Source organism: Nipponia nippon, unplaced genomic scaffold, assembly GCF_047370975.1.
Source record: "Nipponia nippon isolate SJK-2023a ecotype South Korea unplaced genomic scaffold, ASM4737097v1 scaffold_6, whole genome shotgun sequence".
Taxonomy (NCBI): domain Eukaryota; kingdom Metazoa; phylum Chordata; class Aves; order Pelecaniformes; family Threskiornithidae; genus Nipponia; species Nipponia nippon.
The window spans coordinates 429,152-456,933 of NW_028262380.1; the positions used below are offsets into that span (position 1 = coordinate 429,152).

The 27,782-nt window shown below is 62.2% G+C and overlaps 3 protein-coding genes across 18 annotated transcripts in view; 2 read left to right on the forward strand and 1 right to left on the reverse strand.

The window, feature by feature from the left end:
• Positions 1-539: 539 nt before the first annotated feature.
• Positions 540-4,256, forward strand: LOC104011630 (retinol dehydrogenase 12). The gene is made up of 6 exons (XM_009463900.2): positions 540-776; positions 2,038-2,277; positions 2,405-2,494; positions 2,565-2,753; positions 3,494-3,600; positions 3,720-4,256. The coding sequence occupies exons 1-6, from the start codon at positions 620-622 to the stop codon at positions 3,912-3,914; spliced, it is 978 nt and encodes a 325-aa protein (XP_009462175.2). The 5' UTR covers positions 540-619; the 3' UTR covers positions 3,915-4,256.
• Positions 4,218-7,882, reverse strand: LOC148051311 (uncharacterized). 6 transcript variants are annotated; one of them, XM_087737729.1, is made up of 5 exons: positions 7,644-7,882; positions 6,506-6,614; positions 5,964-6,118; positions 5,701-5,867; positions 4,218-5,565 (listed from the first exon to the last, which is right to left on the reverse strand). In XM_087737729.1, exons 1-5 carry the CDS (start codon positions 7,786-7,788, stop codon positions 4,264-4,266), a joined length of 1,878 nt encoding a protein of 625 aa, XP_087593855.1. In that variant the 5' UTR covers positions 7,789-7,882; the 3' UTR covers positions 4,218-4,263. The 6 variants fall into 6 exon arrangements, with proteins under 6 accessions (XP_087593855.1, XP_087593854.1, XP_087593858.1 ...); XM_087737728.1 differs by having other exon boundaries at positions 5,964-6,121; XM_087737732.1 differs by having other exon boundaries at positions 5,964-6,121; positions 6,511-6,614; positions 7,644-7,670.
• A 166-nt stretch (positions 7,883-8,048) lies between these two features.
• The window catches only part of DCTN1 (dynactin subunit 1), an 87,466-nt gene continuing 67,732 nt past the window's right edge, over positions 8,049-27,782 (forward strand). For 4 of the 11 annotated variants that reach the window (XM_087737735.1, XM_087737745.1, XM_087737737.1 and 1 more), the window contains exon 1: positions 20,764-21,050. In XM_087737735.1, coding sequence (XP_087593861.1) covers positions 21,018-21,050 — 33 coding nt within the window. In that variant the 5' untranslated portion in view covers positions 20,764-21,017. Of the gene's footprint in view, positions 8,146-9,320; positions 9,510-13,984; positions 14,123-20,763; positions 21,051-27,782 lie in introns of those variants that run through there. The other 7 variants (XM_087737738.1, XM_087737742.1, XM_087737743.1 and 4 more) reach the window with 5 other exon arrangements.

A 27,782-nucleotide genomic window follows, 5' to 3' on the forward strand; every position in this document is an offset into this window, starting at 1 on the left:
TGCCAGCCTGGTCGGGAGGATGGGGACCTCGAGTCAGGGCTGCGGCAGCAGGACGCGGTGGCAGGGTCTGCGTGGATGCCCACCCCGCCGTGCGGCCACCGCCGGGCTGCAGCCTCCTCCGCCTCCCCGCGTGCCCCGGGTGCAGTGCAGCACCCCGGGGTCCCTTGCTGGGGCTGCCCCCATCCTGGCGAGCCCCTCTGGCAGGTCCCTGCTCCCGCGGGGCCGTGGCTCCCACCCCGGCTCGTGGCCAAGTGTCCCTGTGTCGGGACGGGGACCTCAGGGCTGCCCTTGGGCATCACCCCTCCTGCAGCGGCTGCCCGGCGCTGGCGGGGGGCTCCCTGGCCCGTGTGGGCGAGCAGCCCCGGGGTGGCACAAGGGACGTGTGGCTCAGGCCCCTGCCTGCTCTGCTCCCCCCTGCCCAGCGAGCACTTTCCTGCCAGCTGTCCCCCCTCTGTTCCCGGGGGCTCAGGGAGCAGGAGGGAACCGCGCCGTGCCAGGGCTGCCGGGCTGGGCGAAGGTCCTCGGCTGGCTTCCGGCCCCAGGCGGACTCTGTCCCCTAGCCACACGCCCGCGCCCCAGCCGGAACCCTGTGCCCCAGCCGGAACCCCGCGCCCCAGCCATGGAGCTGCCGAGCGCCTGCAGCCACCCGTGCTGGTTCCTGCTTGCGCTGCTGCTGGGGCTGCTCCTCTGGGCCCGGAGGAGAAGTGCCTGGGACCCCCGCAAGTGTCCCACCGACCTGACCGGCAAGACGGTGATTGTCACCGGAGCCAACAGCGGTGAGCGGGGACTGGCGGCGGGGGAGCGCATGGGCTGCAGGGCTGCGGGGCCGGGGAGATGCAGGACGTGGGTGCAGGGCTGCGGGTCCTGCCTGGCCACGGGACCCAGCCACCCTCCTTTCGTGCCGGAGCGGGGAGAGGCGGCAGCTCCCTGCTCCCCGGGCATGGAGAAGGGGCCGGAGGCATGTGCACGGGTGACGGCATGGCGGCACGGTGCTGTGGGGCGATCCACAGGGGACACGGGTCCCCCTTCTCCAACTGCTGAACCACAGCCCCTGCTGCGGTGGTGCAAACGGCTGCAGGCGTGGCCGGCGGCCGGTCCCTGGGCGTGCAGGACATGGTCCCGGCACCCCACGCCCACGGCACACTCACGCCATGTGCTCTCAGACGTCTTCTGCACCGCGCTGACCACTGGTCTCCACGCCACGTACTCGAGGGCCGGGCCCCGGCGTCCTCTGCCCAGGAGCCGTTCTGCCTCGCTGCCTCTGGGCAGCCCCGCGCCCGCAGCCCCCGCCCAGGCTCTGCAGCCGGACTTTGCCCCAGCCGGCTAGTGACTGACGGCCAAGGCCACTGCGCTGCCGGCTGCCCTGGGCACTGCGCTGTGCCAGAGCTGCGTGGCAGGAACGGGGTCGCTGCTCCCACCCGTGTCCCGCTGCAAAACACGGGGCCGGGGCTGGCAGAGCCAGGGGCAGTGGGACCCACGGGGCCGGGGATGCAGGGTGTCCCCCCGCACGCAGGGCGCCGCGGTGTCCCCCTGTGTGCCCAGGGGCTGGGTGCCCTCTCTCCCAATGCCTGTCGTTTCCCGCCCTGCGGGAGCACCGATGCGGAGCGGTGCTGGCACAGCGCAGCTGGGTGGGTTTGGTGGCCGTGGCTGTGGCAGACGTACTGCCTGCGTGGCCCGGGTTGAGCCACCGATGGAGCTGCAGTGAGCTGCCACCGCCAGCTCCTTCCCGCACCCTGTGGTGACTGTCCTGCCTCATCCCCATCCCCGCACAGCCACACTGCGCTGCAGAGCGGGAAGCCCGGCCCTGGGGTGCCTGCCCCACTGCCCCCCGCTCCCCCCCCCGCTCCAGTGCTGGGGCACCCTGGGTTCGGCACTGGGCTCCCGACTGGCCGAGCTGCCCGGGCCGGGGCCCCCCTCCATCGCCTTGCGCTGCTCTTGGGGCTGCCCAGACCCTGGGGACAGGGGCACGGCCCCCCAGGGACCCCTCGCCATGGGGACCCAGTGGGGATCAGCCCACGTCCGCTCCGTGTGCCGCAGGGATCGGCAAGTGCGTGGCCCTGGACCTGGCCCGCAGGAACGCCCGCACCATCCTGGCGTGCCGGAGCCGGGAGCGGGGCCAGGCGGCTGTGGAGGAAATCCGGGCGGCCACCGGCAACCCCGCGGTGCTGCTGCGGCTGCTGGACACCAGCTCGCTGGCTTCCGTGCGCGCCTTCGCCCAGGCTGTGCTGCGGGAGGAGAAGCGGCTGGACGTGCTGGTGAACAATGCCGGCGTCACCGGTACGCACCGGGGTCGGGGTCAGGCATCTGCCACCCCCGTCCCAGCCCCAGCCGGGGTCCAGCTCCCTGTCCCGCTGTGGTGGGTGAGCTGCCCGGCCCCACGGCGCCCCGTGCTCCCCTCTTTCAGGGCTGCCCTTCGCCATCACGCCGGAGGGGCTGGAGCAGACGTTTGCCACCAACCACCTGGGCCCGTTCCTGCTCACCAACCTGCTGCTGGGTGAGCGCGGGGGCTGCCGGGGCCGGGGGGCTCCGGGGACCCCCCCCTGCTCACCCCTTGCTCCACGCAGACCTCCTGAAGGCGTCGGCGCCTGCCCGTGTCGTCAACGTCTCGTCCTTCCGGCACGGCGTGGGCACCGTCGACGTCCGCTGCCTCAGCGGGCAGGAGCGGCTCAGCAGCTCAGCCGCCACCTACGACAGCACCAAGCTGATGAACGTCCTCTTCACCGCCGAGCTGGCGCGGCGCCTGCAGGGCACAGGTGGGTGCCGGGCTCTGTGCCGCGCCATGCCGAGCTGTGCCGTGCCATGCCGAGCTGTGCTGTGCCATGACGTGCTGTGCTGTGCCACGCCATGCTGAGCTGTGCCGTGCCGCGCCGTGCCGAGCTGTGCTGTGCCATGATGTGCCGAGCTGTGCTGAGCCATGCCGTGCCGTGCTGTGCCACGCCATGCTGAGCTGTGCCGTGCCGTGCCATGCGGTGCTGTGCTGAGCCATGCCGTGCTGTGCCGAGCCATGCCGTGCTGTGCCATGCACGGCTGTACCGTGCTGTGCCATGCCTTGTTGTGCCATGCCACGTGGTGCTGTGCCATGCCGTACAATGCCCAGCTATGCCCTGCTGAGCCGTGCCATGCCGTGCCACGCCACGCTGCTCCCGGGGAGGGCTGCCCATCCCAACCACCCCGTGCCGCTGTGCCATGACACAGGGGCTGCACGATGGGGCTGAGGGGTCTTGGCCCTGGCAGAAACTCGCCGGGCCCCCCCACGTCCCCTGCGGGTGGCAGAGCCCTGGCCAGGGGTGGCCGCGTCCCCTGGGGTGGCCCGGTGCTGGGGCACAGAGGAGCCCCAGCTCCAAAGCCGGGCTCGGGGCTGCTCCTGCTGCTCCAGGTGGGATGGCAACAAGGGATTCGGGCCCTGGAGGCAGGGACCGGGACAGGAGCAGGGTCCTGCCCGTGCCGGGGTCCCCGCGGCCCCCAGCACGGTGCTGACGGCGCGGCTCGGCAGGGGTGACCGCCAACGCCCTGAGCCCTGGTGTGGTGAGCACCAGCATCATGCGCCACTCCAGCTGGGCCTTGCGGGCGCTCTTCAACCTCGTCCGCCCCTTCATGAAGGTGAGCGGGGGCAGGTGGCAGGGCCCGATCCTGCCTGGACCCCCCGTCCCACGGCCCCAGCGGCGGCAGGGTGGGCGGGGGGCGGCCGGGCCCCCTCCTCACCCCCCTTCGCCCGGCAGTCGGCGGAGCAGGGCGCCGCCAGCACCATTTACTGCGCTGTCTCAGAGGAGGCCTCGGGCATCACAGGCAAGTACTTTGACAGCAGCTGCGGGCTGTCGCTGCCCTCCGCGGCTGCCCGCGACGCCGGCCTCGCTCAGAAGCTCTGGGAGGAGTCGGAGCGGCTGACGGGGCTCACCGACGGCCCCCGGCACTGAGCCAGCAGCAGCTCTGCCACCCGGTGCTGCCAGCCGCTGTGCCGGGGTCCCCACAGCTCCCGGGGACGTGGGACTGCAGGCTGCTGGGGGATGCTGGGGCCGGCGCCACGCGGGTGGCACGCAGCCAGTGCCGGGGTGAGGCAGCTGCCCCAGCCCCAGCGGTGCCAGCACCCCGAGGCACAGCAGAGGGGAGTCACCCTGCCCGAGCCGGCCCCCGCAGCCCCTTCCCAACAGGGAGAGCAGCCACGGGGCCCAGCCATGCCAGGAGAGCCGCCGTCACGGGGAACAGACCGTGCTGCCAGCCGTGGTGTAACTGCTTTATTAAAAAGCCCGGTGCAACCAGCGCTGGCTACTCCCAGGTGATGTCCAGGTCCAGCCGCTGCTTCCGCACCGCCTGCAGGAAGCCGTCGTAGTCGCGCCGGTGGATGTCCCGGCAGTGGGACAGGTCCAGGCGGCGCAGGCGGCCCTCGGAGGCCAGCAGCAGCCACACGGTCTGGCCAGACACCCAGCTCTCGGCCAGCGAGAGCTCCTGCAGCTCGAGCAGGGGCGGCCCTGGTGCCGCCAGCACCGTCTCGAACACCGAGTCCAGCGGGAAGGGGATGCCGAGCAGGCAGAGGGTCTGCAGGCGGGGGGCACGGCACAGCAGCGAGGCCAGCGTGGCACGCAGCGCCAGCCCATACTGGGCTGCGAAGACGCCGGTGGTGCTGGCCAGGGCCAGGGAGAAGCTCTGGAGCTGGGGGAAGCCGTGGGGCAGCAGGTCGGTGTCCCAGCGGGGCGGCTCGGCCGGGGTCTCCCCATCGGGGTTGGCGTCCGGCGGGGCGTGCAGCTCGGCGCTGAAGGCCTGCAGGCCGGGGCAGCTGGCGAGCAGGGCGGCCAGGGAGAGCTCGTCCTGGCAGCAGAAGCCGTGCAGGGCCAGGGTCTGCAGGCGGGGGCCCAGGCTCCGCGCCAGCGGCAGCACCTCCGCCAGCACCCGGCCCTGCCACCCGGTGCAGCCCAGGGTCAGCCGGGCCAGGCGGCCCCAGCCCAGCAGCTCCCAGCTGCCCACTGGGCCCGGGCCGTCCCCCAGCCACACGCTGGCCTCCTCGGCCTGGGGACAGACAGCGTGGACGATGGCCAGGTCGGGCTCCTCCACCTCCTCCACCCGCCGCAGGGGCAGGGTGAGCCGGGAGCCCCCCGGGGCAGCCCCCCGCCGCCGCGCCAGCTCCTCCAGCGAGGGGAAGCCCTCGGCGTCCCCCGTGCTGTCCAGCTGCTGCCCGTGGAGGAGGCGGAGGGCGTCTGGCACAGTGCTGTGGGCCAGGAACTCCAGGCGCGGCAGGGCCAGCAGCAGGAAGGCCAGCGCCGCTGCCATGCTGCCATCCCCCACGGGCTCCAAGCCGCGGGCCAGCAGGACGCGGAGCATGGGGCAGCAGAGGGACCGCGCCAGCGGGTCGTAGGCCAGGTGCCGCAGGGCGCGCGGGGACACCTTCTTGCAGTGGGACACATCCAGTTCCTGCAGGTGCCGGCAGCAGGAGCCCACGGCCGAGAGCACCTGGACGTTGGCCTGTGTCTCCGCCAGCCCCAGCCGGCTCAGCCGCGGCAGCCCCTCCGCCAGGTCCACCAGAACGTCCGCCGACAGCCGGCTGCAGCCGTGCAGGTCCAGGGAGCTCAGGTTCTGCCGCCATCACACAGAGCCCCCTCAGCAGGGCGGGGCGGAGGGGACCCCGACACCCCTCTGCCCCCCTGCACCCAGCCCCGGAGGGCGGGCACCCCCAGCCCCGCGGAGGGCGGGCACCCCCAGCCCGCTGACCTTGCAGCGCAGGGTGACGAGCTGGCCGATGGCGTTGCTGACGAGGCTGGGGCAGGGGCGCAGGCTCAGCTCCCGCAGGTGAGGCAGCAGGAGCAGGTGGAGCGCTGCCCGCGTCAGGCGCCGGCTCTCGCCCAGCAGCCGGATCAGGTCCTGCACCAAGCTGCCGGCTGCGGGAGGGGGCCGGGGGTCAGCGAGAGGGCCCCAGCACCGCTCGCCCGGCCTCCTCCTCCTCGCAGAGGGGGTCCCCGGACCCCGTGTCTCACCCAGGTCATTAAAGGGGCCCATGACGAAGCGGAACTGGTACTTGTCCAGGTAGTTCTCGCTGTAGTCCTTCACCCAAATGCTCTGCATGTGCTGGGCCAGGCTCTGCAGGCAGAGGCTGCCCAGCGCCGGCACCTCCTTCCTCCTGGGCATCTGGCTGCTGCGGGGAAAGGGAGGGTCGGGCACGGCCAGCCAGGTGGGAGCTGCCCACCGGCCCCAGCAGGCGCCCTGACTCGCCAGGGCCTGGCTTTCTTTTGGGTGCGCTTTAACTGTTTCTGCAAAATCGGTTAAGGAAGTCCTGCCTCGGTGTGCGCAGCCTCGGCCAGCCTGGCTGTGCCGCAGCACGGCCCGCGGCCGCTCTGCCCAGGGCTTGTCCGGGGTCAGCGAGCTGCACGGCGCTGGTTTCGGTTCTGCCTGGCTTTGGGCGCTGGCATGGCGGGTTACCCCCGGTGGAAATCCCACCATGACCAGGGAGGACTAACCGGGAGGGAGCGGGACAAACTAACTACCCCAGCAGCCCCTCGCCAAGGGGGACGCCCCACACCTCACCACCACACGCTCCTCCTGGCAGGCAGGTCGGGCACTGGCAGCCGGCCGTGGCAGCACCGACGACGGGAGAGCACGGCACCGGGAAAGCGGCAGGTGCTGGGAAGCTGGGGAGAAGTGTTAATCGTGGTGTTAACTGGGACCGGCAACACTCGGGTAACCGCACCGCGCTAGGGTCCCTGCAATTAGGGAAGAAACGAGGGGCTGCACCTCAATGAGGTGCCTAAAGCATCAGCCGGAATAACACTGAATCCCGATTCCTGGATCCGCAAACTCGGGAGACGTCCCAGTGCAGCCAGCGGGCGGGGGAGAGGTTAACTGGGATGGGGAGGGCTCCGGGAGTCCTGGCAACTGGGGAGACTCCCAAAGACTGGGGAAAGGCAAACGTCGGCCCTGCGGGCAGGTCCGACCCCGGAGACTGGGAGAGGACTCTCCGGGAAGCTGCCTGCAGGCACGCAACGGGCGAGCGCGTGCCGGGAGCAGCCGGCAGGGATGGACCACGGGCAAACCGGCCCGCAGCCGGTGGACGGCCGCCACGAGAGGAGCGCCGTGGGCGCGGGGACGCGTCGCTTCAGCAGAGCGGCCTCCCGGCGAGACGGGGGAGCGACGGGGGCGGAGAACTGGCCGCGCCGCCGGGATCAAAGCGCGGTGACCGGCGGGACGCGGGCTGCCACCGGCGGGATGGCTGCGGGGGTCACCGCCAGCCCGCTGCCCGCCCCGCCGGCGTGGGGCTGCCGGCCCGGGAGCGGCCTCGCCGAAGCGGAGCGGGCGGGGAGGGATCCGTCCCGCCCGGGGCAGCCGGGGGCCCCACCCTGGCGCCCCGCCCGGTTCAGGGATCGCCGGGAGCCGGGACGGGGCGGCCGCGGGGTCCCGGCCTTGGGGGGGCGGGGAGGGGGAGCAGCCCCGTCCCGGAGGGGCAGGGCGGGGGGCGGGCCGGGACGGCGGGGGGATTCCCGCTAGGAAGGAGGGAGCGGGCCCTCCCCGCCAGGGCGGCGCCGGGGACCCCCGCCCCGGGCACGGCCGGCACCGGCGGCCCCCCGGCCCCGGCGCTGCCCCACGGGCCGGGATCGGGCCCCGACCCGCCGGTGGCGGGGGAGCCCCTGTCCCGCCGGGGCCCGGGCAGCGGGAGCACTTACCGGCGGCTCCGCGTCCCGTCCCGTCCCGTCCCGTCCCGTCCCGTCCCGTCCCGCCTCCTCCTCCGACCCGGCCCCACCTCCCCGGCGGGCGGGACCCGGCCCCACCGTTACAGGCGCCGGCGGCCCCCGCCCTGCCGCGCCCCATTCTGCCGGGGAGGAGGCGCCCGCCCCGCTGGCTGCGGCCCGGCCCGGCCCGGTGCCCCCTCGCCGCCGGGCAGAGCCGCTCCGCCGCCCGGCGCCAGGATCCCGCCCCGCCCCCACCGCGGCGCGCCCGGAGGCTTCGCCCCCCGCACTGCGCATGCGCTGCCCTCAGGCCCCTTCCGCCCCCGCGGGCTGTCCCGAGCCGTGCCTGACGCCGAGCGCGGCGGGCGGCGCGGGCGGGCGGCGCGGCGGTGCGGCGGGCAGCCCGCAGGGGCCTAGCGGGGGCCTCGGGGTGGGCGGGGGCCGGTGGCTTCCGAGGGCGGGAGGCGGGGAGCGGCGCTGGGCAGCGGCCGGGCGGCAGGTACCGGGCCGGGGCCGGGGCCGGGGCCGCGGGGAGGGCGGGGGGTTCCCCCGCCCCGGGACTGCGGTGGGGGCTGTCGCGTCGGTGCTGCGGGGCGGGGCGTCCACGCGCCGCGGGGGTGTGCGGGGCCCTGTGTGAGGGGCGGTCGGTGCTCGGGTGGCGGGGGCGCTTCTTCTCCTGCCGGGGGGGGGGGGGGGCGGCCACGGTGGAGCGGAGGGCGAGGGTCGGGGGGGGGGACACGACCCCGACCCCCGTGGGGGTCTGGGGGGGCAGTGCTGGGGACTCCCACCCCTATGGGGGGGTGGGGGGAGGGCTGGGGACCCCCACCCCTGTGGGGTGCTTAGGGGGGGAGGTGCTGGGGGACCCCCACCCCCGTGGGGTGTCTGGGGGTGGGGCACGGTCCTGGGGGACCCCCACCCCCATGGGCTGCCTAGGGGGGGCAGTGCTGGGGGACCCCCGACCCCCGTGGGGTGCCTGGGGGGGGCAGCGGTGGGGACCCCCACCCCCCTGGGGTGTCTAGGGGGGCAGTGCTGGGTGGGAGCACTCAGGTACGGAGCAGGGCTCGGCCAGGCCCCGTTGTCCCCCGCGGGGTAGCTCCAGGCTCCCCGTTCCCTGGCCCCGCAGCACTGCGGAGGGAGGGGGGACGCCCGTCCCGGTGGGCGCCGAGCCCCCTGCCCCGGCGCAGGCGGGGTCCCCGCTGCCAGCACCGCACTCGCACGGGCAGCGCGGGTCTCACCGCGGGCAGTGCCTGTGCTGCAGACAGAACCTTTGTTCCCCTCCTCCGGCCCGCAGCCCCCCGTTTGGTGCGGCGCGAGCGTGACAGCATTGCCCGGCTCGGGGGGCTCGGTCGTTGGGAAGCAGGAAACCGTTGCAGGTAACGGCAGCGGTCGCCTCGAGACCAGCGACTAAGCACGCGAGCCCTCTGCAGAAACAAAGGTTCTCTTTTATGCAGATATTTCCAGCAGCAAATGTAAAGATGGGCGAGAGCAGGTCCGGGAGGCCAGTGCGCCTTGAGGAGCGTTACAGAAGCAGAGCTGTCTGCATTCGGAGACGCTCGCGTTAAACGTTTTTTTTGGGGGGAAAAAACGTGTCCTCTTTCACTTGGATCAGCTGCTGTTTGTAGCTGCGGGTTTTGGGGTTTGTTTCCAGTGTAATTCACCTTTTTCCTCAGCGTGGTGCTGGAAACCTTCAGTCCATCTGGGAAATGGTGGCTGGCTTCCTCGCACGGGGCGTGGCGGAGCAGTTCCGTGACAGACTCCTTGGGGATGAAGGGATCTGCACCATAGGAAAAAACCAACAGAGTCACTCTGGATTGCCTGTGGAAACTCCTCTGCTAGTACAGTAAAAAAGAACTCGTTTTGCAGGTGTAACTCTTAACATTAAATTTAAATGTTTGCCGAGCTGTAGCTTCTTATTTGTGAAACATGGGAAAAGCTTGCTTCCGAGCAGAGCGTGGCTTCCAGCCCTTCCCGGGAGCACGTACCGCGCTCAGAGCTGTTCTGACCCGCGCTGGGGAACGGGAGGTTCGGACAGGTCACCTGCACCCCCCCATCCGGATGAAATTTTGGTTCTAAATTAAAGGTCGAGCCGAAACGTGACTGGAAATGAAGAGAAGCTTTAAGGAATAGCATTTAGGAAGGACCGTAAGGGGCGCGAGCTGGAGGGGTCAGCTGTCGGATTGGAAAAATTTGGATTTGGAGGAGGGGCAGGAACAGCTCAGCCTTGGGATAATTGATAAGTGGGCTAATTCGCGTGTGTGCATTATGGCTGTTTAGTGGCCGAGAAGAAAAGGAGAATTGTTATGGCCAAATACTGTCTTTCACGTGGTCTAGTGAAGACAGAGTATAGCTCTTCTGGCTAGGAATATTCCGTCTGCTGGGTACGTGAGAGTACAAACTGGAGCCCTCGTTAGTCAGCAGAATATTTGAATAATTGATTGAATTAAGGCTGGGCCACGTACCTCGGCTTGTAGCCCGTGATGTTGTAGGTTGTGTGTTAAAAGCTGTGCGTCTGCCCGTGTAGAACACCGGCACTTCGCATCGCTGTCTTTAATCAGTGCCTTGAATGTTTCCGATGAATGCACTCGCTTTTGCGTTTGAAGGAATTAATTTTCCCCTCTGCAAGGCGTCTGAATGGCATCACGGGGCGTCTCGCACACCTGTCCCAAGTGTGCTGCAGCGGTCCTGCCTCGCTCCGTGCCGCCGGCGCTGCCGCGGTCTCACCCCACGGCTGCGGCGGCCTTGTGCTGGGGCGGCGGTGCAGAGAGCGGGGTATGGAAGGGGAGAGAGCCCCGTCTTTGCTCCAGGGGTAGGGCAGTGCTCCCAGAGGGTGCAAACCCTCCCAGAGGAGACTGGCCCCGGCGTTGCCGGTGCCCAGAGGCACCAGCGCGATCCCTCTTCCCTCCTCGCCGGCGCTGCCGGCCCCTCCGCCAGCCTCCCCCAGAGGAGTTGCCCTAAACACTTGCCAGGCGTGTGCGAGCTGAGGGCTTTCGCTGTTAAACGGGTCTTTTGCTGCGTCGAGGCAGCAAGTTTTGGATGAGAGTGGAAAGCCGGGCGGTGCCGCGGTGCCGTTCTGTGCTGCGGCTGAGCCATCTGGGGGTCGTCCCCTCCCGCTGCGCCCGGCGGCTCTGCCGGAGGAGAGCCTCGGTGGGTTCCAAACCCCTTCTCGATAAACTCAGTCTGTCTTTGTGGCTTTGCTGACAATAGTGACAGTAAATCACGGCTGGTTTCACAGGATAAGCTCCCGCAACGTGCATCAAGCGAAACCCCTCTGTGCATGGACGCGTTGCATTCGGCGGCGCTGCAGAGACGAGCGCAGAACTCGGCACGGCGCCTTCTGTTTGCCCTTGTTAATGCAGCCTCGCGGTGCGTTGGCGCTGGGCAGCGAGGCTCCCCGAGCATGCCCGCCGGAGCGCTCTGACACAGCCGCTGACCTCACCGGGAAGGGCCGGTCTTTAGGGTGTGGGTGTTGTGTTTGGGTTTTTTAAAGATCCTGTCAAGGTCTCGCCGCGTGACCTTGGGCCGATTTCTTCTTTCCTTTTCCTTCTCCCTCCGTTCCCAAACGTGAAGCTGAGACTCTGACTGTGACCTGCTTCGCAGGCGCTCGCTGTCTTACTAAATTAAACGCAAGGCACTTTGAAGTTCCTTTGAAATGTTTGAGGGGGAGCAATGAGCAATTTGTTTATTTTTAATAGAAGGGAGGCTTCGGGAGCTGCAGCACTGGGAGCTGAGTCTTTCCTTTGGGTGCTTGTGTTCTACTGATGCACCATAAAGCCCCGAATCCCAAGCGGAACTTGCGGAAGCTGAATTTGCACCCGTTCCTAAAGAGTTCACAAGTCTGTCTTGTGTGTTTGGAAAATACCTAAAGAATGCAGAGCAGCAGGGAGGAAAATGGCTGGTAAACACGCAGGGGCTGTCGCAGCTCGGCACGCGGCTCTTCAGCTCGCCCGTCCTCCTGGCAGAGCGAGGAGCGCTCGTCTGCCGGGTTTTTATTGATTGGGTTTTATGGGTTGTAAAACGCAGGTCGTTACCCCGGGCAATGCTACCGCGGGCTGGTGAGAGGTGGCATCGTGCCGCGCCGTGGGTGCCCTCGGTCCCCTGCCCTCTCGGGGAAAGGGGGCTTGCTGCCCAGGGATTCCATAACGAGTGAAGTTCGTTAAGCATGATAATTGCTCAGAAAAGAAAGCAGAGGCAGTTGTATAAGTGCTGAAATGCACCAGCTGCTTTTCCAGCAGCCGATCAAAGTCTCGCAAGGAGTAAACAGTTTTGGTTGTTCTGAATTTTTGAGCCGTAGAGCAGAGCAAGGATATATTTAAATCAGCTTTTCTTGGTATGATTAAGCGCAGTGAAGGCTGAATGACACAGACACGCTGATGGCTGGGGCTCGATGGCCGTGGAAGGGTGCTCAGCTGTGAAATAATGAATGAATTGTTTTGATGGAGATGAGCTAAAATCGACTGACCTCCTCCTGCTACCGGGGAGCCGGGGCTGGTCCGCAGCATCCTTTGCTTTTCGGTCCGTTGCCATGGTTACCGCCTCCGGCAGCGCTGCCGGTGTCTCCACTGCAATCCTGAGCGTTTCAGTTTTAGCTAAAAAGCAAATCGTTAAATTCGTGGTGTAAGAAACCTCAGCCGGAGCGTGCTCCCGCGCCCCTGAGCGGCGGCTGCCCGGCTGGGCTGCGGCGGGAGCTGTGCGGTGGTGCAGCCGTGCAGGGCGCAGGCTCACAGCGCCCGCCTGCCGGGTCCTAGCGCCTTGGATCGATTCTGGCTCGGGATTCGGGGAGCTGGCCTTCGGTGGCGTTGCGCTGGACACCCGGGTCTGACGGCTCGTTTTTAGATAGGCGAGGGGTCCGGAAAGCTCCCTCCTGGTGCCTGGGGGCAGCGTGGCCTTGGGCGGGAGAGCTGCTGTGGCGTCCCAGGAGCTGTGCCGGGTGCGCGAGGCTTGGGTGTTATCTGCTTTCTCAGCAAAGGTGTTGCCTGCCCCCGCGAGCCCTGTCTCTTATCGTCAGGCGGTCGTGGCTCGAACACCAAAACGCGTTGGTTTGTGTTGTTTACAAGCGACACGGGCTGCGGTGCTTTATTTCAGGTGGTGAACGCCCCTAGGAGAGGGAGGGTTGCCTGGCTGGTCAGGCGCCTGCGTTGCTGCGGTCAGCAGCAGCCCCAGCTGTGGGCAAGAACCCTCCCGTGCCGTAGGTGTACAGGGACAGGAGGCGATACTCCGTGCTCCTAAAAGATGACGGTCTAAATATAAAATGGGACGCGCTGGGATACGGAGACGCGGGAAGCACGAGGGGCAGCGCTGGTCAGTGGGGTGGGCTTCGGTCTCGCTACAGCAGCACAGTATCTCATTCATCATTGGATGTCGTTGCAGAGGAGAACTTTAATTAAGGTTTTAACGGCTCGGCAGGTTTTTCTTTGTGTTATTGGCCTCATATAGGTGGCTCTTGGGAGACAGAAATAGGATCATACTCCTGCTAGCAGTGCTGGAACAGGAGCTGGAGCGGAGGTTTGCTCCGGCTCTCGCACCAGCTGCAGGGCTAGAATTTGCCTTGCGTGTGCCTGCCCGTCGCGCTGAACAGTGCTGGCTTGGATAAGCGAGAACGAACTCGGGGCGGGGAGCTGGTACGGGTATAACTGGGCAGATCGAGTTCTCCCTGTGATCTTTCCACTTCTCGGGCGAGAAGAGAAAGGAACCCAGGCTGACTCTCAGGTCACCTGGGGGAGTATGCATAGCTTAGAGTTTAATTTAAAAAGTCTTAAACTCAGCAAACTTGATCTGGATTTATTTCGATGCGGTAAAGACAGAACCCTGAAGTGCTGTTTTTAGAATTTCTTTTCTGAACACAAGTTTGATGGAAGACTAAGCTGCTTGTAAATCAAAAAGAAGCTTTGCTGAAGCGATTTCATGGGGAGATGTGTGTGTATATATAAAATATATACCTATGTAAATACACTAAGACTGCATTTTGCTCTTCCTAAATAAAGAGTGGGGAGTTTTCTCAAGTTTTTTAAACTTCCTGCTCAGTTTACTGAAAAACAAGCTGTTGGTGTTCAAGCTGCTTGGCGTGCGGACCGTTTCTTATCCCAGATTTCAGCAAAAAGTCTGCAGGTTTTAAACTGAGTATTCTTTGGCCTTTTTGTGATAGCTTATCTGTAACGATGAGTATTCGAGAGTTTGGGCAGCTACCAGGCGATCGCTGTGGGTCCTAATAAAGCTGTGGCTGCGACTGGCCTGCGTCCCTGGGGAGGGAGGGAGGGAGGGAGGGAGGGTGGTGCGGCACCGGTGACGCACCCGTAAAGGGGAATGCACGGAGACCTCTAATGTTTGCCACTTTTTTGCAGGTGAACGAAGATTGCCCCAAACTTGGTGCGTGAAGTATGTATGCCCCGAGCTGATCTGGCTCAGCCTCCCAAGTGAATCCACGTCTCCCGAGATCCTCTGAGTTGGATTTGTGAGCAAACGCACGGGCAGCCCGTACGGTACGTGTTGGTGCCTAATAAACACTGAATGCCTGAGAAGGGGCCGTGCTGGGGTTGCTGCTCCCTTCCCCGGCGTGCCGGCCCCTGCGCTGCCTTTGCCCGTCCTCGCCCTTGCTCCCGAGCCTTGTCTTTTCAGCGCCAAGGGTGCAAGGAGCTCTGCTAGAACCGTCCCTGCCCGGGACGCACAGTGCCCTTTTATAACAAGAAATTGTCTTGTCGGTGCTCTAAAAGGTGAGGTTGGATCCGGAGGCCGGTCATCGGCTTGCCCAGCAGCTGGCGTTGCTTGGGAAGAAACTGCGCCGGTGGTTTATCAGGGGCTCGGGCTGCATCGCGTGCAGTCGTGAGGCGAACTGGGCAGGAGCTGCCTTGAGCGCGGCTGGGGATCAGGCAGTAAGAGGTGTGACCGTAGCCTTTATTAAGGATGACGTTTCCTATGATTTGCTAAACTAAACGTATTAAAGGATGTTAAAACAGTAAATTTATTTCAAAGCTTTAACACGAATCGGAAAACTGGGTATGTTTTTGTGGAAAAGGGGATGCTGTAGTTCCTGGTAGCTGTGGCAGCCTCTGGAAGTGCCAGGAGGATTTATTCATCTTAGTTATTTTGTTTGGCTGAAACAGCAGTTTGTCCAAAAATGTCAGTGTCCGAGTTTGGAGAAAAAATTAAATTGTTTTCCTCTCTATAGAGCAGGCTTTGGGCCGCAATCGCCTCGTTCGACAGAGGCTGCAGCAGCTATCAGACAGCTTCATCTTTCTTGTTTGCACCGATTGCTTAAGACTGTCTCAAAGTGCTTCAATTACAGAAAGCTCTACATATCCCCGTGTAATGCAGTTTCAGTTAACCAATAAAAATAGTGTCTAACCTTGGCTTCTTGTCTTTCCGTCAAGTTTTAATTTTCATCCGAAGTCCACGTAGTAAATGAGAAATGAAAACAGAAAACGGTGAACGGTGCTACGTGACTTTGTTAGGCTAAGGAATGGCGTCTCCTTGAAGGTGTCGATATTGTGTCCTCCTGGTCGGCAAAACGGTGATTTTAATGTTCAGCCTACATCTATCCACAAACACATCTTCAAAGGCTCTTGCTTTTTGCCTTATGCTTATTTCAGGATGGGTTGCGGGAATCCCAGTGCAAAGGGTTGGAGTCGGTACGGTTTATGTCCTCGTTGTGGTCCGGGGCTGTAAAGGCCCTCCGAGGCTGCGGCCAGGCAGCCGCCACGCGTCCCCCACCTGCGGACGGCAGTGTTCCGGCCGCGAGGGCGGGAGGAGGAGGACGGGTAGGCGCAGTGCCTTTTGGCAGGCAGCAGACCTGCTGGTAGAGTTGGGAAAAGTGGGGATCTGGGCTCGGAGACGCGTCCTCCGTCGTCGTGTGGGTATGGGAAGCTGGGGTCCCCGAGCGGGGGGAGCGCAGGGCCCTCGAGTGCTGCGGGGAGGGTGGTCCCGGGTGGGCTGGGCTCCGGGCAGGGGGTGCTCCGGGCAGGGGGTGCTCCTGGCTGGCCGGCAGCCGCAGCAGGAGGGGAGGGCGGCAGCGGCTGCTCCCCGGGGCTCGGGGTGCTCGGCGGGGCCCCCGCGCTTTCAGGCGCTGCTGTCGGGGTCTCTGTCCTGTGGCTTGCCCTCGGAGGGAATGAGCGCTTCTTGCTGCTGTCCCAGCTTTTCCCTGGCGGCTCTGGGGAACAGCCGGTTAGGGTGGCTTGGGGTGCTGAAGCTTGGCATCCCTTGAGGGCGGTGGGCGGCAGAGCTGCTCCATCGGCGCGAGGTGCTGGTGGCTCTCCGCTCGTCCTTGACCCGTTTCAGTAGCCGTAGGATTTCTGGTTTCTGTGGGAAGCTTTCAAGGGGCTCTGGTGGAGCGTCACCGGCAACGACTGCCGTACTTGCAGTCCCTCTGCGGCATTGTGTGCTTTAAGGGGCTCTTTTGAAAACGAAGGTGGGTTCCAGCCTTGGCGTTGTAGTGACAAGGAGAGGGTGTGCTTTGATGGCTGTGAGCCTGCCCGTGCTACAGCAGGTAGCTTGGATGTTCTCTAATGTTTTAATTTTAATTTACCTTTAAGTGGCCTGAAATTGAGGCTTCTTCCCCTTCCTTTGTTTGCAGCTTTTGTATAGGCTGTGGAGGCTTAAAACTGTCGTGGACTTATTGTCCTTGGGGTTAATCGCAGGCTTGTTTTAAATGTAAAATGTTTTCAGGTTTTGCGTAACTGTTTTTAGATTTCCAATGAAGCTGTAACGAGCCCCTAATTGGGTATTGGAAATTCGGTATGTGTTCTTAGCGGAAATGCCTTCCTCGCGTGCTCCTTCGCCTTGCTTCCTTCACCCGGGGCTGATTTCCATCACTTGTGCTTCAGGTTTAATGTGGAAGACTCTAGGACCGGGGAGGAGGGAGAAATTAGCCATGTAGGATTTGTAATTTCTTTTGAAATGGAAGAATGCTCTTCCAGCTACAGCGGGTCTTGCTGGGAGGAAAGCCTTCCTGACAGCCACTCGTTTTTTGCTTGTTTCAGCGTATGTCCTGTTATTCCTAGGGCTCTGTGGGAAGAGCAGCGGTAAGTTCCCGTCCCTGGAGAGGGGAAGTGTCCCATGTCGCCCGTTCCCAGGCTGCTGCGGGGCCGTTCCCCCTTCCGCGCTTTCCAAAGGCCCTGGGAAATTCTGTGGCTGTGTCCCAGTTTTCTTCGTACTTAGAGGAAGGGTTTCTTTCACTGGATTTCCCTGCTTGTCATTCCAGCCTCTCCTTTGAATATACACACCCCCCGGCTCTGCCGGGGTTAGCACCCTTCAGGTGTTCGTGCAAGGTGGCCGTGCCCTCTGTTTGGCCGAGGGCTGTCCCCGCACTGCTCGCGCGCCTCGTGCCGCAGCCAGCTGCTCCCCTGCCCCTGCCCCAGCCTCGGAGGCCCGGAGGTCGCGCAGGAACCCAGAAAAAACTTTGGTATTTTGATTCCAGATTTCCTGCGTCTGTCCCGCTCCTTGATCGCAAGAACCTTTTTCCTCTTGTATCGAACTAAACGTGTGAAGGCAGCCCAAGCCAGCGCGTCCTCCGGGGCTCCTCCCATCCCCGATGCCGTTAACGGGTTTCTCTTCGCACCGGGGGCACGGCTCTGGGTTACCACGTCAGATCCCACGTGCACGCTGGCCTGGTGGGCACCCCACGCGGTGGGCAACCCCCGCGGAGGGCACCTCGCGGCACCACGGTTGCTCCCATGGGCGCCGGTGACCCTGCCGGCCCCGCTCCTGCCCAGCCGGGAGTTCCCTGCCGCTGCAGCCCCGGCTGAGCAGGAGGGGTGGCCGGCTGCGGGCAGCTCGCTGGCAGATCTCTCCGGAGCTTTTTCGCCGCTGTTGCTCCGGGGCCAGGACTGCAGCCGAGCTGCATGCGGGCTCTGTGGTCGGAGAAGCGCGCTGCTGCATTCCCGGCCTGAGGGAAGGGGTCAGGGCTTGCCTGGTTCTGCAGAGATGCAGCCTGTAGATAGCTCCCTCGTTGGTAAAATCCAGTGGACCTTGGCTAAAAAGGAATAAAAAAAATTAAATGGAGCAGATGTAGCTGGTGCTGGAGAGGAGCACAGCGCGGTGTCTGTTCTGGGTCAGAGCGAAAGTCCGTCTTGGCCAGGAGCCTGTCTTAGCAGTGGCCGATAGTGGCTGCGGAGGAGGCTGTTAGAAAAAGGTGAAATACGGTGATGTGTTCTCCAGTGTAAGCTCCCGGGTTCCGGCAGCGAGCTGCTGGAGACCTCCGGAGCCGGCGGTGGTACTTCTGTCCGTGGTTAAAAGCACTTGATGGATTCTTTAAAAGGGAAATATTTGGTTTTAGTATTTATTAGAGAGGACCCGAAAGAGCCCTAGCCTGGTGAGGCTGAGCAGAGTCGGGAGCCCTAACGCATGCCCAGGCCTTCTGGAGGCATAAGGGAAAGGCGGCAGAAGGGGTATTTTTAGTCTAGGGATTTTTTTGACCTGCAACTGTTGGATTTGTCCGCAATGTGAACAGGAGACCCTCTGCGCTCCGAAAGCTTCTTCGCTGCCGGGGGCTGCAGCAGTGATCCCCCGCCTCCCCTTCGTTTCGCGTAGGGATCAGCGCGGCGGGGTACCGCGACCCTCCTCCTCCCAGAGCGCTCGGCTTCGCTGGCGGTGCGGTCGGTGGAGAAGGACAGAGCGACCTGATCTGGGCCAAACTGCCCGTTCCTCATAGAATCATAGAATTGTTAAGGTTGGAAAAGACCCTTAAGATCATCGAGTCCAGCCGTTAACCCAGCGCTGCCAAGTCCATCTATGCCATGTCCTCGAGCACCACGTCTGCCCGACCCTTAAATCCCCCCAGGGATGGGGACTCAGCCCCTGCCCTGGGCAGCCTGGGCCAGTGCTTGACCACCCTTTCGGGGAAGAAGTTTTTCCCAATACCCAACCCAAACCTGCCCTGGCGCAGCTTGAGGCCGTTCCCTCTCGTCCCATCGCTTGTTCCTGGGGAGAAGAGACCGACCATCATCAGCCAGCGCATCACCCTCTGGTCCGTCCAGCTCCCTCTGGTGTGGCTTTGCATTCCTCCCTTCTAGTGACTGCCGTGGTTTGGCCTCTCCTCCTCCGGGCTCGAGGTTTTCGGGAGGAGCTGTGGGAACCTTCGCCTGACAAGTTGTGCAGGTGCAAAACGTATTTATCATGGGTGGGAAGGCTGATGCTGAGAGGCTGGCGAGCGGGTTCCTCCCGCTGCGCTGGCTCAGTGCGCGGGCGCAGGGTGCTTGTCTCCCTTTTGCATCATTTCGTCGTGTTCTCCTAGTTTTGCTTGTGTTTGACTTGGGTTTTGTTCCAATAGTGCAGGTTTTGGCATGTAATGTCCTTCCTCTCTGCTAGAGCTGACAGGGCTGAGGGGGATGGGAAAACGCTCTTGTCTTTTTGTAACTTTCTCGGAGACTTTTGGGTCGGATTGCCGTATGCGTGGCTGTTTCCTTTCAAACAGCGTAGAGAAGGGGAGAAACGACTTCAGCTCAGACACCCGTGTCTCTGCAGAGGACTGCTCAGGGAGCGACGGGCTGGGTTTAACCTTCCCTTCGTGCTGGAGTAACGTGCAGTAGGTTTGTTGACTGCCGCGTGCTTATCTAATGGATAATTTAACCTTTGCTTCGCATGACACACGTAATTGTCCTCTGACAAAAACCCTGTAGCTTTTCAAAGCAGTCTCGTGGAGCTGCCGGAGCCGGGGCAGGGTTTGCCCGTGCCTCTCCCGGTTTGCCCGGCGGGTGCGGTTATTTCCCTGTTGGCTCACCCTGGGCAGGTCGTGGCTCTCTGGTGATCCGCGAGTGCCTGGGGGTGGCTCTGGTTGAGTTCCCGGTTGTTCCTGTGATGGATAAAGGCCTGGTTTCTCATTAAGTTTGTTGGTTTTCATCCCTGGGTGTATGTCCCTGAGTTCGTTGCCTTGAACGCAATCGCTGTATCCTTGAAGGCGACCCGCTTCGTTCTGTGTGGCATTCTGGTCTTCCTCCATCCGAATGTGCCACCCCCGTTCAGCGCCACGCTCGGCTTCTTTGGTGTATATCTGTGGTTTCAAGCTTTTCTGACTTGCAGCTCCTAAAGCAAAGTTTTGGCGCAGGTACAGGCATTAAGATAGCCGATGTGAAGCTTGCCTTTCTTGTTTGCCTTCCGTAGAATCCGTAGGAGCCATCCGCCGCCGTGCAGGAGGTGAGGGACCAGAGGGTACGTTCATTAACACAAGTATTTTGAAAAATGCAGCCCCCATGGTGACCCATCGGGAGCTTCCCTAGCAGGTTCCTCTTCGCCCTTGTAAAAACTTCCTGACGACGCTGGTTTTTCCCTTCAGGGGGTTCATTGCCTCCTTCATGGTCACTGCAATCAGGCGCTAAAATAGGATGCAAACAGCCGTAAAAATTCACGGTGCGGCCCCTGTTTCGGTGACGGCCGCGCGCGTTGGCGTGCCGGGGGGACGGATGGGCACAGGGTCCCGGGCTGCCGGTGGGTGCTGGCATCCCGCAGCTGGGCACGGTGGCTTGCCAGAGCCCCTCCGTTAGCCCCGCTTGCCGTTTCACAGGCAGCAATTAACGCCGCAGACGGCTCTGAGAAGAGGGGCTGATGACTTTAATTAGGCATCTATTCAGATCAACCAGGGAAAGAACAATTATCGATTTTAAAAAAATGCCCCACGATTAACTGTTTGGTCTCCGTGCCGCCCACCTGCCCACGCCGCGGTTGTGCGCACACCTTTCCCCGGTGGTGCCGTACGTGGTGTTGGGGAGACGACCTGCATCGCGGCGTTATTCTCCCTAAAACTCTGCTACGGAGGGGTGTGGTGCCGGGGGAGATGGGAAGAGCCGGGTATGGCTGATGGGGGCCAGCCTTGGCGCTAGGCAGGGGGGACGGGCGGCACGCCGGGGGCTGCCCTGGTGGCCTCCAGGGGCGTCTTGGCCAGCTCCAGGCAGGAGGGAATTGGGGTGCTCCCTGCCCAGCCCCGGTGGTGGGTGCTGCCCGCACCCTGGGACAGGCTGGAGGAGGCTGGGGCCCTCCTGGTGCCCCGGTGCGGGTGGGCAAGCGGCGGCAGTGCCGGCGGCGGTGCCGGGCCCTTACGGTGGCTGAGCCGAGGCCGGTTGCCGCTCCTCCTGCGGCTCCAGCAGAGCCGGGTAGCGTTAGGACCCAGCGAGCTGGCAGCGACGGTGACAAGTCTGGAGCAGCACTAGCGCAGAGTAGTCTCCATCAGCTGGGCTGGATTTTTGTATATCCCTGTGTTAAAGAATCCTCTGCCAGAAAAGGGCTTTTTCCCCTTTCTGTGCGACCCAGCAGAGCCTCGCCGGGGGGGCGCAGGGATGGTTGGATCGGCTGAAACGTGAAAAACCTCTGCTGAATTACTGCTGGCCATGAACGGAGACCGTTATCTACAAATAATAAATCTTTAAAATAAAGAGAAAAGCCGGCGGCAGCATGGCCCAGAGCAAGAGACACACATACAGCCGGGTAAGTTGGGGGGAGGGAAACTTATTTACAAACTCCTGGCTATGCTGTTAGATAACGTTGTAATGTATCTTAATGCTATCTGTTGCAATGAAAAATATATCTCGTTTTATCCTGAAATCTAGATTGTGTTTCCTGCGCTTTCATATTTCTGGGATTTGGTATCTTCATCACTAACGATATCTGTTGTGATGCGCGGTGGGGGGATAAATAGTCTGAATTATATTAGCGGATGTGTCCTTTTGATTTAAGTTAGCCTGTCTTTGCTGTTAATTATCGCTGAGAATGCAGCGAGGCGTCAGCTGAGCCTCCGGTGATGACAGAATCTTCCTAGGGCTTTTCAGCACAAAGATTCGGGGTTGTTTTCCTTTCTGCATCGTGTTTTTCCTTCCTCTTTGCTTATTTTCCAGGTTGTGTGGTGAGATACCGAGCTTCCGAGTGCCTGAAAATCATTTCCAGGTTTTACCATATTGCAGTTAACCCTGGGCGGTGCGGTGCGCAGCAGAGCCGGAGCCGGGCACCGGCCCTACAGCGAGGCCTTTCTTTGGAGTTTCTTTCTTTGTCATTTTGTTCTTCCCCGCCAGCGTGGTGACATTGTGTCCCAGACACTCGCCGTTTTGGGGACCGGGCGGCGCGTTTTCGGCGTCTCTGTTACTCGGTGCTTGCCAACTTGGCAAAGTGCTTTGTAACTCCAGGGCCGGTTGCAGGGGCGGGAGGGCTGCGCTTGGGCAGAGCCGGGGAGGGCAGACCCCTTCCCACCGCCCCCCTTACGCTGGCTCAGTGTCGGGCCCGGGGGCTGCCCAAAAAAACCCCGTGGAGGAGCGTGACCTGCGGCTGCTCTGCCTGCCCGAGCAAGGGCGTTGCGCCGGAGCACCGAGCCTGGAGCCACCCGTCGCCGGTGGGGCGAGCGTGCGTGATTTGGTCGCTGGCCCAAATGATTTGCTTGGGTAGTCACAGGCTGCTGAACGGAGCAGCTGCCGTTCAGAAAAAGGCTCGGGGCTGGCGGCGATAGCGTGCGGCTGGAAAGTTGCTTCACCCACCCTGCGCAGGGTCGAAGCGTGTTTCCGCGTGGGGGTGCGGCTGCGGAGCGCTCCCCTGGGCTGGGAAGTGGTGCCTGCGGGTGCGCGAAGGCAGGCGGCTCCCGCCTCCCGGGCTCTCTGTTTGCTCAGTGTTGCTGTGTTCGGTGGGGGGGAGCGGGGCGAAGGAGGTGAAATTTCAGACTGAGTCTTGACGAGCCTCTCCTGATAACTGCATTGAATTTCGGCCAGGCAGGACGGCAGCTGTGTCTCCTGCATGCGAGCAGGCTTGTCTGCATTTAACTCACATCGCATTTTGAAATGGGTACCGCGGGGACGAGAGCTGCGCCGGCCCTTCTGGCTGGGCTGGACCGACTGGCTGCCCTCGCCGTGCCCGTACGAGGGTTTTAGGGACGCGTGGCCGTACGCCAGCGCTGTGGCCCGTGCCATTGCGTTCAGAAACACCCGAACCATCTGATTTCTTGCTCCCCAGCCTCGAGCAGGATGAATCCAGTACCACGGCGGTGTTTGTGAGGTGGGGGCTTCATCCTGGCTCATCTGCAAGTCTGACAGCGGCAGACCCGCGCCGCTCCAGCTTCTGCTGGGTGAGGCGGCAGCCGCCCACCGTGTCACCGGCTGGCGGGTCTGCTCTTAATCCTGGGGTAATCCCCTCCCTTCAGTAGGGACGGTACGGCAGCACCACGCACTCTATTCGGTAATAACGAGACTTAACAGAAACTAGAGTTATTTCCAAGTCTTTCCTTATTCCAGCTGTGCTGGGTCACGTCTTGAATTTGAGGCTAAGAGCGTTTTACCCTGCGGTCGTGAATCTCATCACCGGAGCTTTTCAGAGGTGGTTGCTGCGTTCAAGGTTCGCCTGAAACTTTTGATCTGTACTTTGAATGACAGTTTGAGGTTCAATTAGTCATATCTGCACGGAGGGAGGCGGCCTGCGTGCCGGCGTAATGATGTGAGCCCGGCTTCTGGAAGGAATACAATAAATATTCCTTGGGTTACCCTCTATAATGGAGCGAAAGACTGAAACCGTCATGCTCAGATGAAACGCAGTAGTGACCCAAATCACGCTCAAATCACAAGTCAAGTCACTTGGAATTGCGTCCATTTTTCAGTGACTAATAACTGGTATCTTCAAATAACGGAGGAAATGGTCTGTAAATGTGTGTAATACTTTAAACGGGGGTAAAAATGGGAAAACGCCGTATTTCTGAGTGGCGCCGGGTAGGCAGTTGTGCGGAGCCAAGTCTCCTGTTCCTGGAGCGGGCGGGCGGTACCCTGCGGTGTAGGTTTGGGGAGCGGGGGGGAGGAGCGCTGCCTCTGCTATCGGAGTACGCCGATTTCTCATCTAATGTAATTTAGCAGCTTATTCACCCTTTAGACCATCGCTGCACGGGAGCGATGTTAGGAATTGTCTGTGCTGATGCTTACACAGATCTGAGGGCTCCTGCCCAACTCAGAGTCTGAGTGGCCTCGGGGGTGACTCTGGCCTCGTGTGCCTGGCCCCGCTCTCCTCCCGCGGGCTGGCGCTTGTGGGGGCTCCCTGCAGCTCTCTGCTCCTCCGTCCTCTTTGCTCACCGTCAGCGTATCACCGCCTTGCTCTCCATGCCCAAAATTTGGGTACCCAGAGCACCGGTGTGGCCTGAGAGGATGCTCACGCCTCCTTTGTTCATTGGGCACCGGCAGAAGGTGACCTTTGGGTCACTGGTGGCAGGGGAAGAGGTCCCCAAACTCAGCCCCACCTGGAATTTTGTCTGTTGGTTTTCCTGGAGCCGGCGCCGGCCAGAGCCGAGGGCAGACCCCGGCCAGAGCCAAGGGCAGACCCCGCAGCCGGCGCGGTGCAGCTCTCGGGACACACTCTGCTTCTTAGGAAGAGATCGGTGAGGAGCCACCGTGTCAGGAGGCCCGAGGTTGCGTCACCGGCTGCTGTGTCAGGCTGTTGTGCCCCGGTGTCCCCAAGGGTGACCGTCCCCAAGTTTGCTGTGTCTCTCGCCCCCGCCTCCTTCCTGCGCGGCTGGCGAGGGACCGTGACCGCAGCCGAGGGGAGCGGCTGCAGGCGGGCACCGGCCTCCCTGGCCCACCGCCAAGCTGGCTCTGCCCTTCCACCTCCGCTCGGGTAGGCCATCGGGTCCCCGGCCCGCGGTCGTCTGGCTGGGGAGGCAGATGGGACTGCCTGTCCCGGTGAGCGGGGGCACGCTATTTCCAGCTTGGACAGTTTCTCCTCTTTTAAAATCTGCAGTTGCGGTAATCGTGTTGTTTTGAATCTTCGTGAGAATGCCAGTCTGGTTTGGCTGGGCGGTTAGAGCCTGGCTCGCCTGGCGACGCTGGAGAGCTGAGGCGGGATAGTCATCAGAGAGGTCAGCTGGATCCTTGCTTCAGTCCGACACACCGACAGCAGCGTGGGTCACGGCAAGCTGCAACGCGAGAAAAAGAAAACATTGATCCATCGATCCTGGTGCGTTGTCCTGAGGCAGGGACGGCGGCAATCGCTGGCTGGGGAGCTGGCCTGCCGGCCATCCCTGCCGGGGAGCTGGCCCCATGGCTCGCCCAGCGCCGCAGCTCTGGGACCGCGTTGCTGCTGACGGCTTTGGTCAGAGCAAAGCTGCGTGTGTTGCCCAAACTGCGCTCCCGGCACCGGGGAGGAGCGTGGTGAGCTCCTGGACTTAAGGCGCCGGAGATGTCGGTGAAGGGTGTGCACTGTCATCCTCCCCTTGCAGCAGTGCAGCTTGGCCCACGGTCCTCTTTCTAATTAGTCAGAAACAAAAGTCAGGGAGCCGTCACCTTGTCTTAAGGGCATGAATATGTGAGAGGCTTATTCTGTGCTCTCCCTTCTTTCCTGAACGTTAAGAATTCAGGAAACATTTCTATTAAAATCAGTGCTGGTTGACAAACGGACCGGCAGTGCGTAGGTTTTGGTGGGTTTCTGTATTGGCCGGATCTCCCTCTGGAACGTACAGCACTCGCGCAGTGTTATCCGTGCTCTTCCGAGGCACGGTTTGATGCGAAGCTGAAGAACAGTTACTGAATGCGAGAATGGATGTTGCAGCAATCGTGCGCATTTACGGGATCTCTGAGCGGGGCGGTTGGCGTGAGATCCGCTTTGATGCCGAGGAGCGTGGTGCTTCTCGGGTTGGACTGCGGCGAGCGGTGCTGGGAGGAGCAGGTGAAGCCCCGGCTGCGGCACTGAGGATCTTGTGGAACGGTGATTGAGACCCTGCCCTAAAAAAAGCCTTGGGGGTGAAGGTCCGTGGACGTCGCGTGGGAGCGCGCTGTGACAGCGTGACACTCGGTAGGCTTGGCCTTTCTGCTCGGACTCTGTGGTTGGCCAAAGAGCCCTTCCCAGGAGCAGGAGCTGTTTCGGTGTCGGTGTGGGCTGAGGGAAATGTTGCGTTTGTAGTGGCTGTGACCGTACCTGTCACCCCGCCACGGTGGCCATCCTGAACCTCTCTGCCCCCGGACGGGTGGCAGTCTGTCCTTCCCGCCGAGAGGCGGATGGACCTGGGACGGTCCCGTTCCTGGTGGGCCCTGGCAAGCTGGAGCCAGGGTGGGCCTCGCTGAGCCCCTTGAAGTCCTTCTCTACACCTCGTGCCGTGTCCCAGCCGGCTCAGGGAGTTCAGAACACTGAGGTACCTCCACGGGCGGTGTGGAGTAGAGAAAGACCTTTTTTTTTTTTTTTTTTCCCCAGTTAGCACCACGTCCGCCCTGCTGACCCCCCCCAGCTCCCTGGGTTAATGCAGAAGGGCCTTTTGGGTGACCACAGAGTGACGGAAAGATGTTTCATCATCGCGTCAAGTTGACCGCGTAGGGATAGAATCACAGAGTCGTTGGAAAAGACCTTTAAGATTTAGGGCCGTGGTTTAGAGGTGGACCAGGCAGTTAGGCTAACAGTTGGGCTCGATGATCTCGGAGGTCCTTTCCAACCTTAACGATTCTGTGATTCTATGATTCATCCAGCCCAACCGTTAACCCAGCACTGCCAAGGCCACCACTAACCCATGTCCCTCAGCACCACATCTCCCCGGCTTCTAAATACCCCCAGGGGTGGGGACTCCACCGCTCCCCTGGGCAGCCTGTTGTGAGCGTGGGCTCTACCCCCTGGTTTATCCACCGCGTGATTTGGAGAAGATCATAAAACTGCTAAAAACCGCTCGTAGGAGGCGGGGGGCCCGGCTGCCCTCGTGCAGGGTCACTCGCGCGCCTTGGGCTGCCCGGCTGCCTGGGGGAGCCTGATGGCTCCCGCGCAGGAGGAGGAGGAGGTGCTGCGCGTTGCCTGCATCCTCTGACCCCTCGGCCCGACCCGGCCGGGGCTCACACCAGTCGTCCCTGTGCAGAATGGGAGCTTTCCGTCGGAGGCGGAGGCGCGTTTGACCCGCAGAGGTTTCCTACGGATGGTTTCAGGGAGCCGTGCCGATGGGCGCCTGGCGTGCGCGTGGCGCTGCAGAAGCCGGACCGCGTGCCCCGCCTGTGCCGGCTGGGAATTTCCTTCTCCCCGGGGCTGATTGCGCCTTGTTTTACAGGTGAGGCTCTCTTCTCAGGCTCCCGGGCTGCTCTGAACTTCTCTAACTATTCTTAGCAAATTTATTTTTTTTGTTCTTTTTTCTCAAGTGGGGCTGAGCGATAACTTACATCGGGAAATCCTTGCTCTGAGTGGATATGCAGCTTATGAGTTTTGCTTTTTACTCAGTCTTATTGTTGCCATTTTATTCGGGGTGAGTTTCGTATTGGTGGAAGTTGTCTTCCAGATTCCCAGGAATCCCGATGTGCCCGTGGAGAAGGAGCTTCTGGACTCCTGAAGGGTGATTTGTACCCTCTCGATTCCGTGAATCGTGAGGTCCCATTTCGGAAGAGGGAACTGGACCAGGGCTAGGGCAGGACACCCGTCTGGGGCAGGACGCTACTCCGAAAGTCCTTGGCGAGACGTTGTAAGCAAAGTCTGTTTGGAAAAAGTTATGCTGAACTGCTTTTTTGCTGATATTAGAAATTACGAACTTTCTTGGGAAGGGAGGACGCTCACCGTGACAACACCATGAAATCAGTGAATTTTCTATCTGTTTTTTAAAACGAACCTTATTTGATAGATTTAAAAAATTGTAATTTGAGACCTATGTGCCTACTTTTGCCAGATTTAATCACATTAACTTTTGTCATTCGGCACTAATGAGATCGCAGATTTGCAGGAAGGATGTTAACGACTTGCTTTATTACTTTCTTGTGGTCACGCGTACCCATATGTTATTAGTTGGCTACTGCGTTAATTATAACGGCTAACTAATGACCCGAGCGACGAACAAACCCTGAGACTGACCCGTGTTCATACAGGCTGAGGGGAGGCAAGCCAAGACGAAACTTCTTCGAGGTGTCGCTATAGTAATGAAGTCTGTTATCTGGGGTTGAAATATGGTTAAATAAATCTGGTATCTGAGGTGGAGAGAGGCTCGTGGAGCGGTGGGGCCTGGCTCCAGCGGCGGAGCTGCAGTCCCGCAGCCCCCCCAAGCCTGACCTGGGGCTCGGGGGAGTTTTGGGTTGCGCGCTCACGTCTTTCCTGGCGTACGGAAACGCGCGTGGATCCCTCGGCTCTGCCTCTGGACAAGCCGCCCCAGCCCCGTCCCTGGGCTCAGCACAAGCGGCCGTCGCTCCGCTCGGTCGAGGGAGCCTGGCCACGCCGCTGGTGGGACGGCGGGTGCCGGCGCTGCTGGCTTTAAAC

Bases quoted from the DNA above. Each gene is read 5' to 3' on its own strand.
- LOC104011630 (XM_009463900.2), top strand. From the start codon at position 620: ATGGAGCTGCCGAGCGCCTGCAGCCACCCGTGCTGGTTCCTGCTTGCG. The intron at 2,278-2,404 runs GTACGCACCGGG...CCCCTCTTTCAG, and splicing joins GAACAATGCCGGCGTCACCG to GGCTGCCCTTCGCCATCACG. The intron at 3,601-3,719 runs GTGAGCGGGGGC...TTCGCCCGGCAG, and splicing joins TCGTCCGCCCCTTCATGAAG to TCGGCGGAGCAGGGCGCCGC.
- LOC148051311 (XM_087737728.1), bottom strand. From the start codon at position 7,788: ATGGGGCGCGGCAGGGCGGGGGCCGCCGGCGCCTGTAACGGTGGGGCC. The intron at 6,122-6,505 runs GTGTGGGGCGTC...CTTTCCCCGCAG, and splicing joins GAGGAGCGTGTGGTGGTGAG to CAGCCAGATGCCCAGGAGGA. The intron at 5,566-5,700 runs GTCAGCGGGCTG...TGATGGCGGCAG, and splicing joins TCGTCACCCTGCGCTGCAAG to AACCTGAGCTCCCTGGACCT.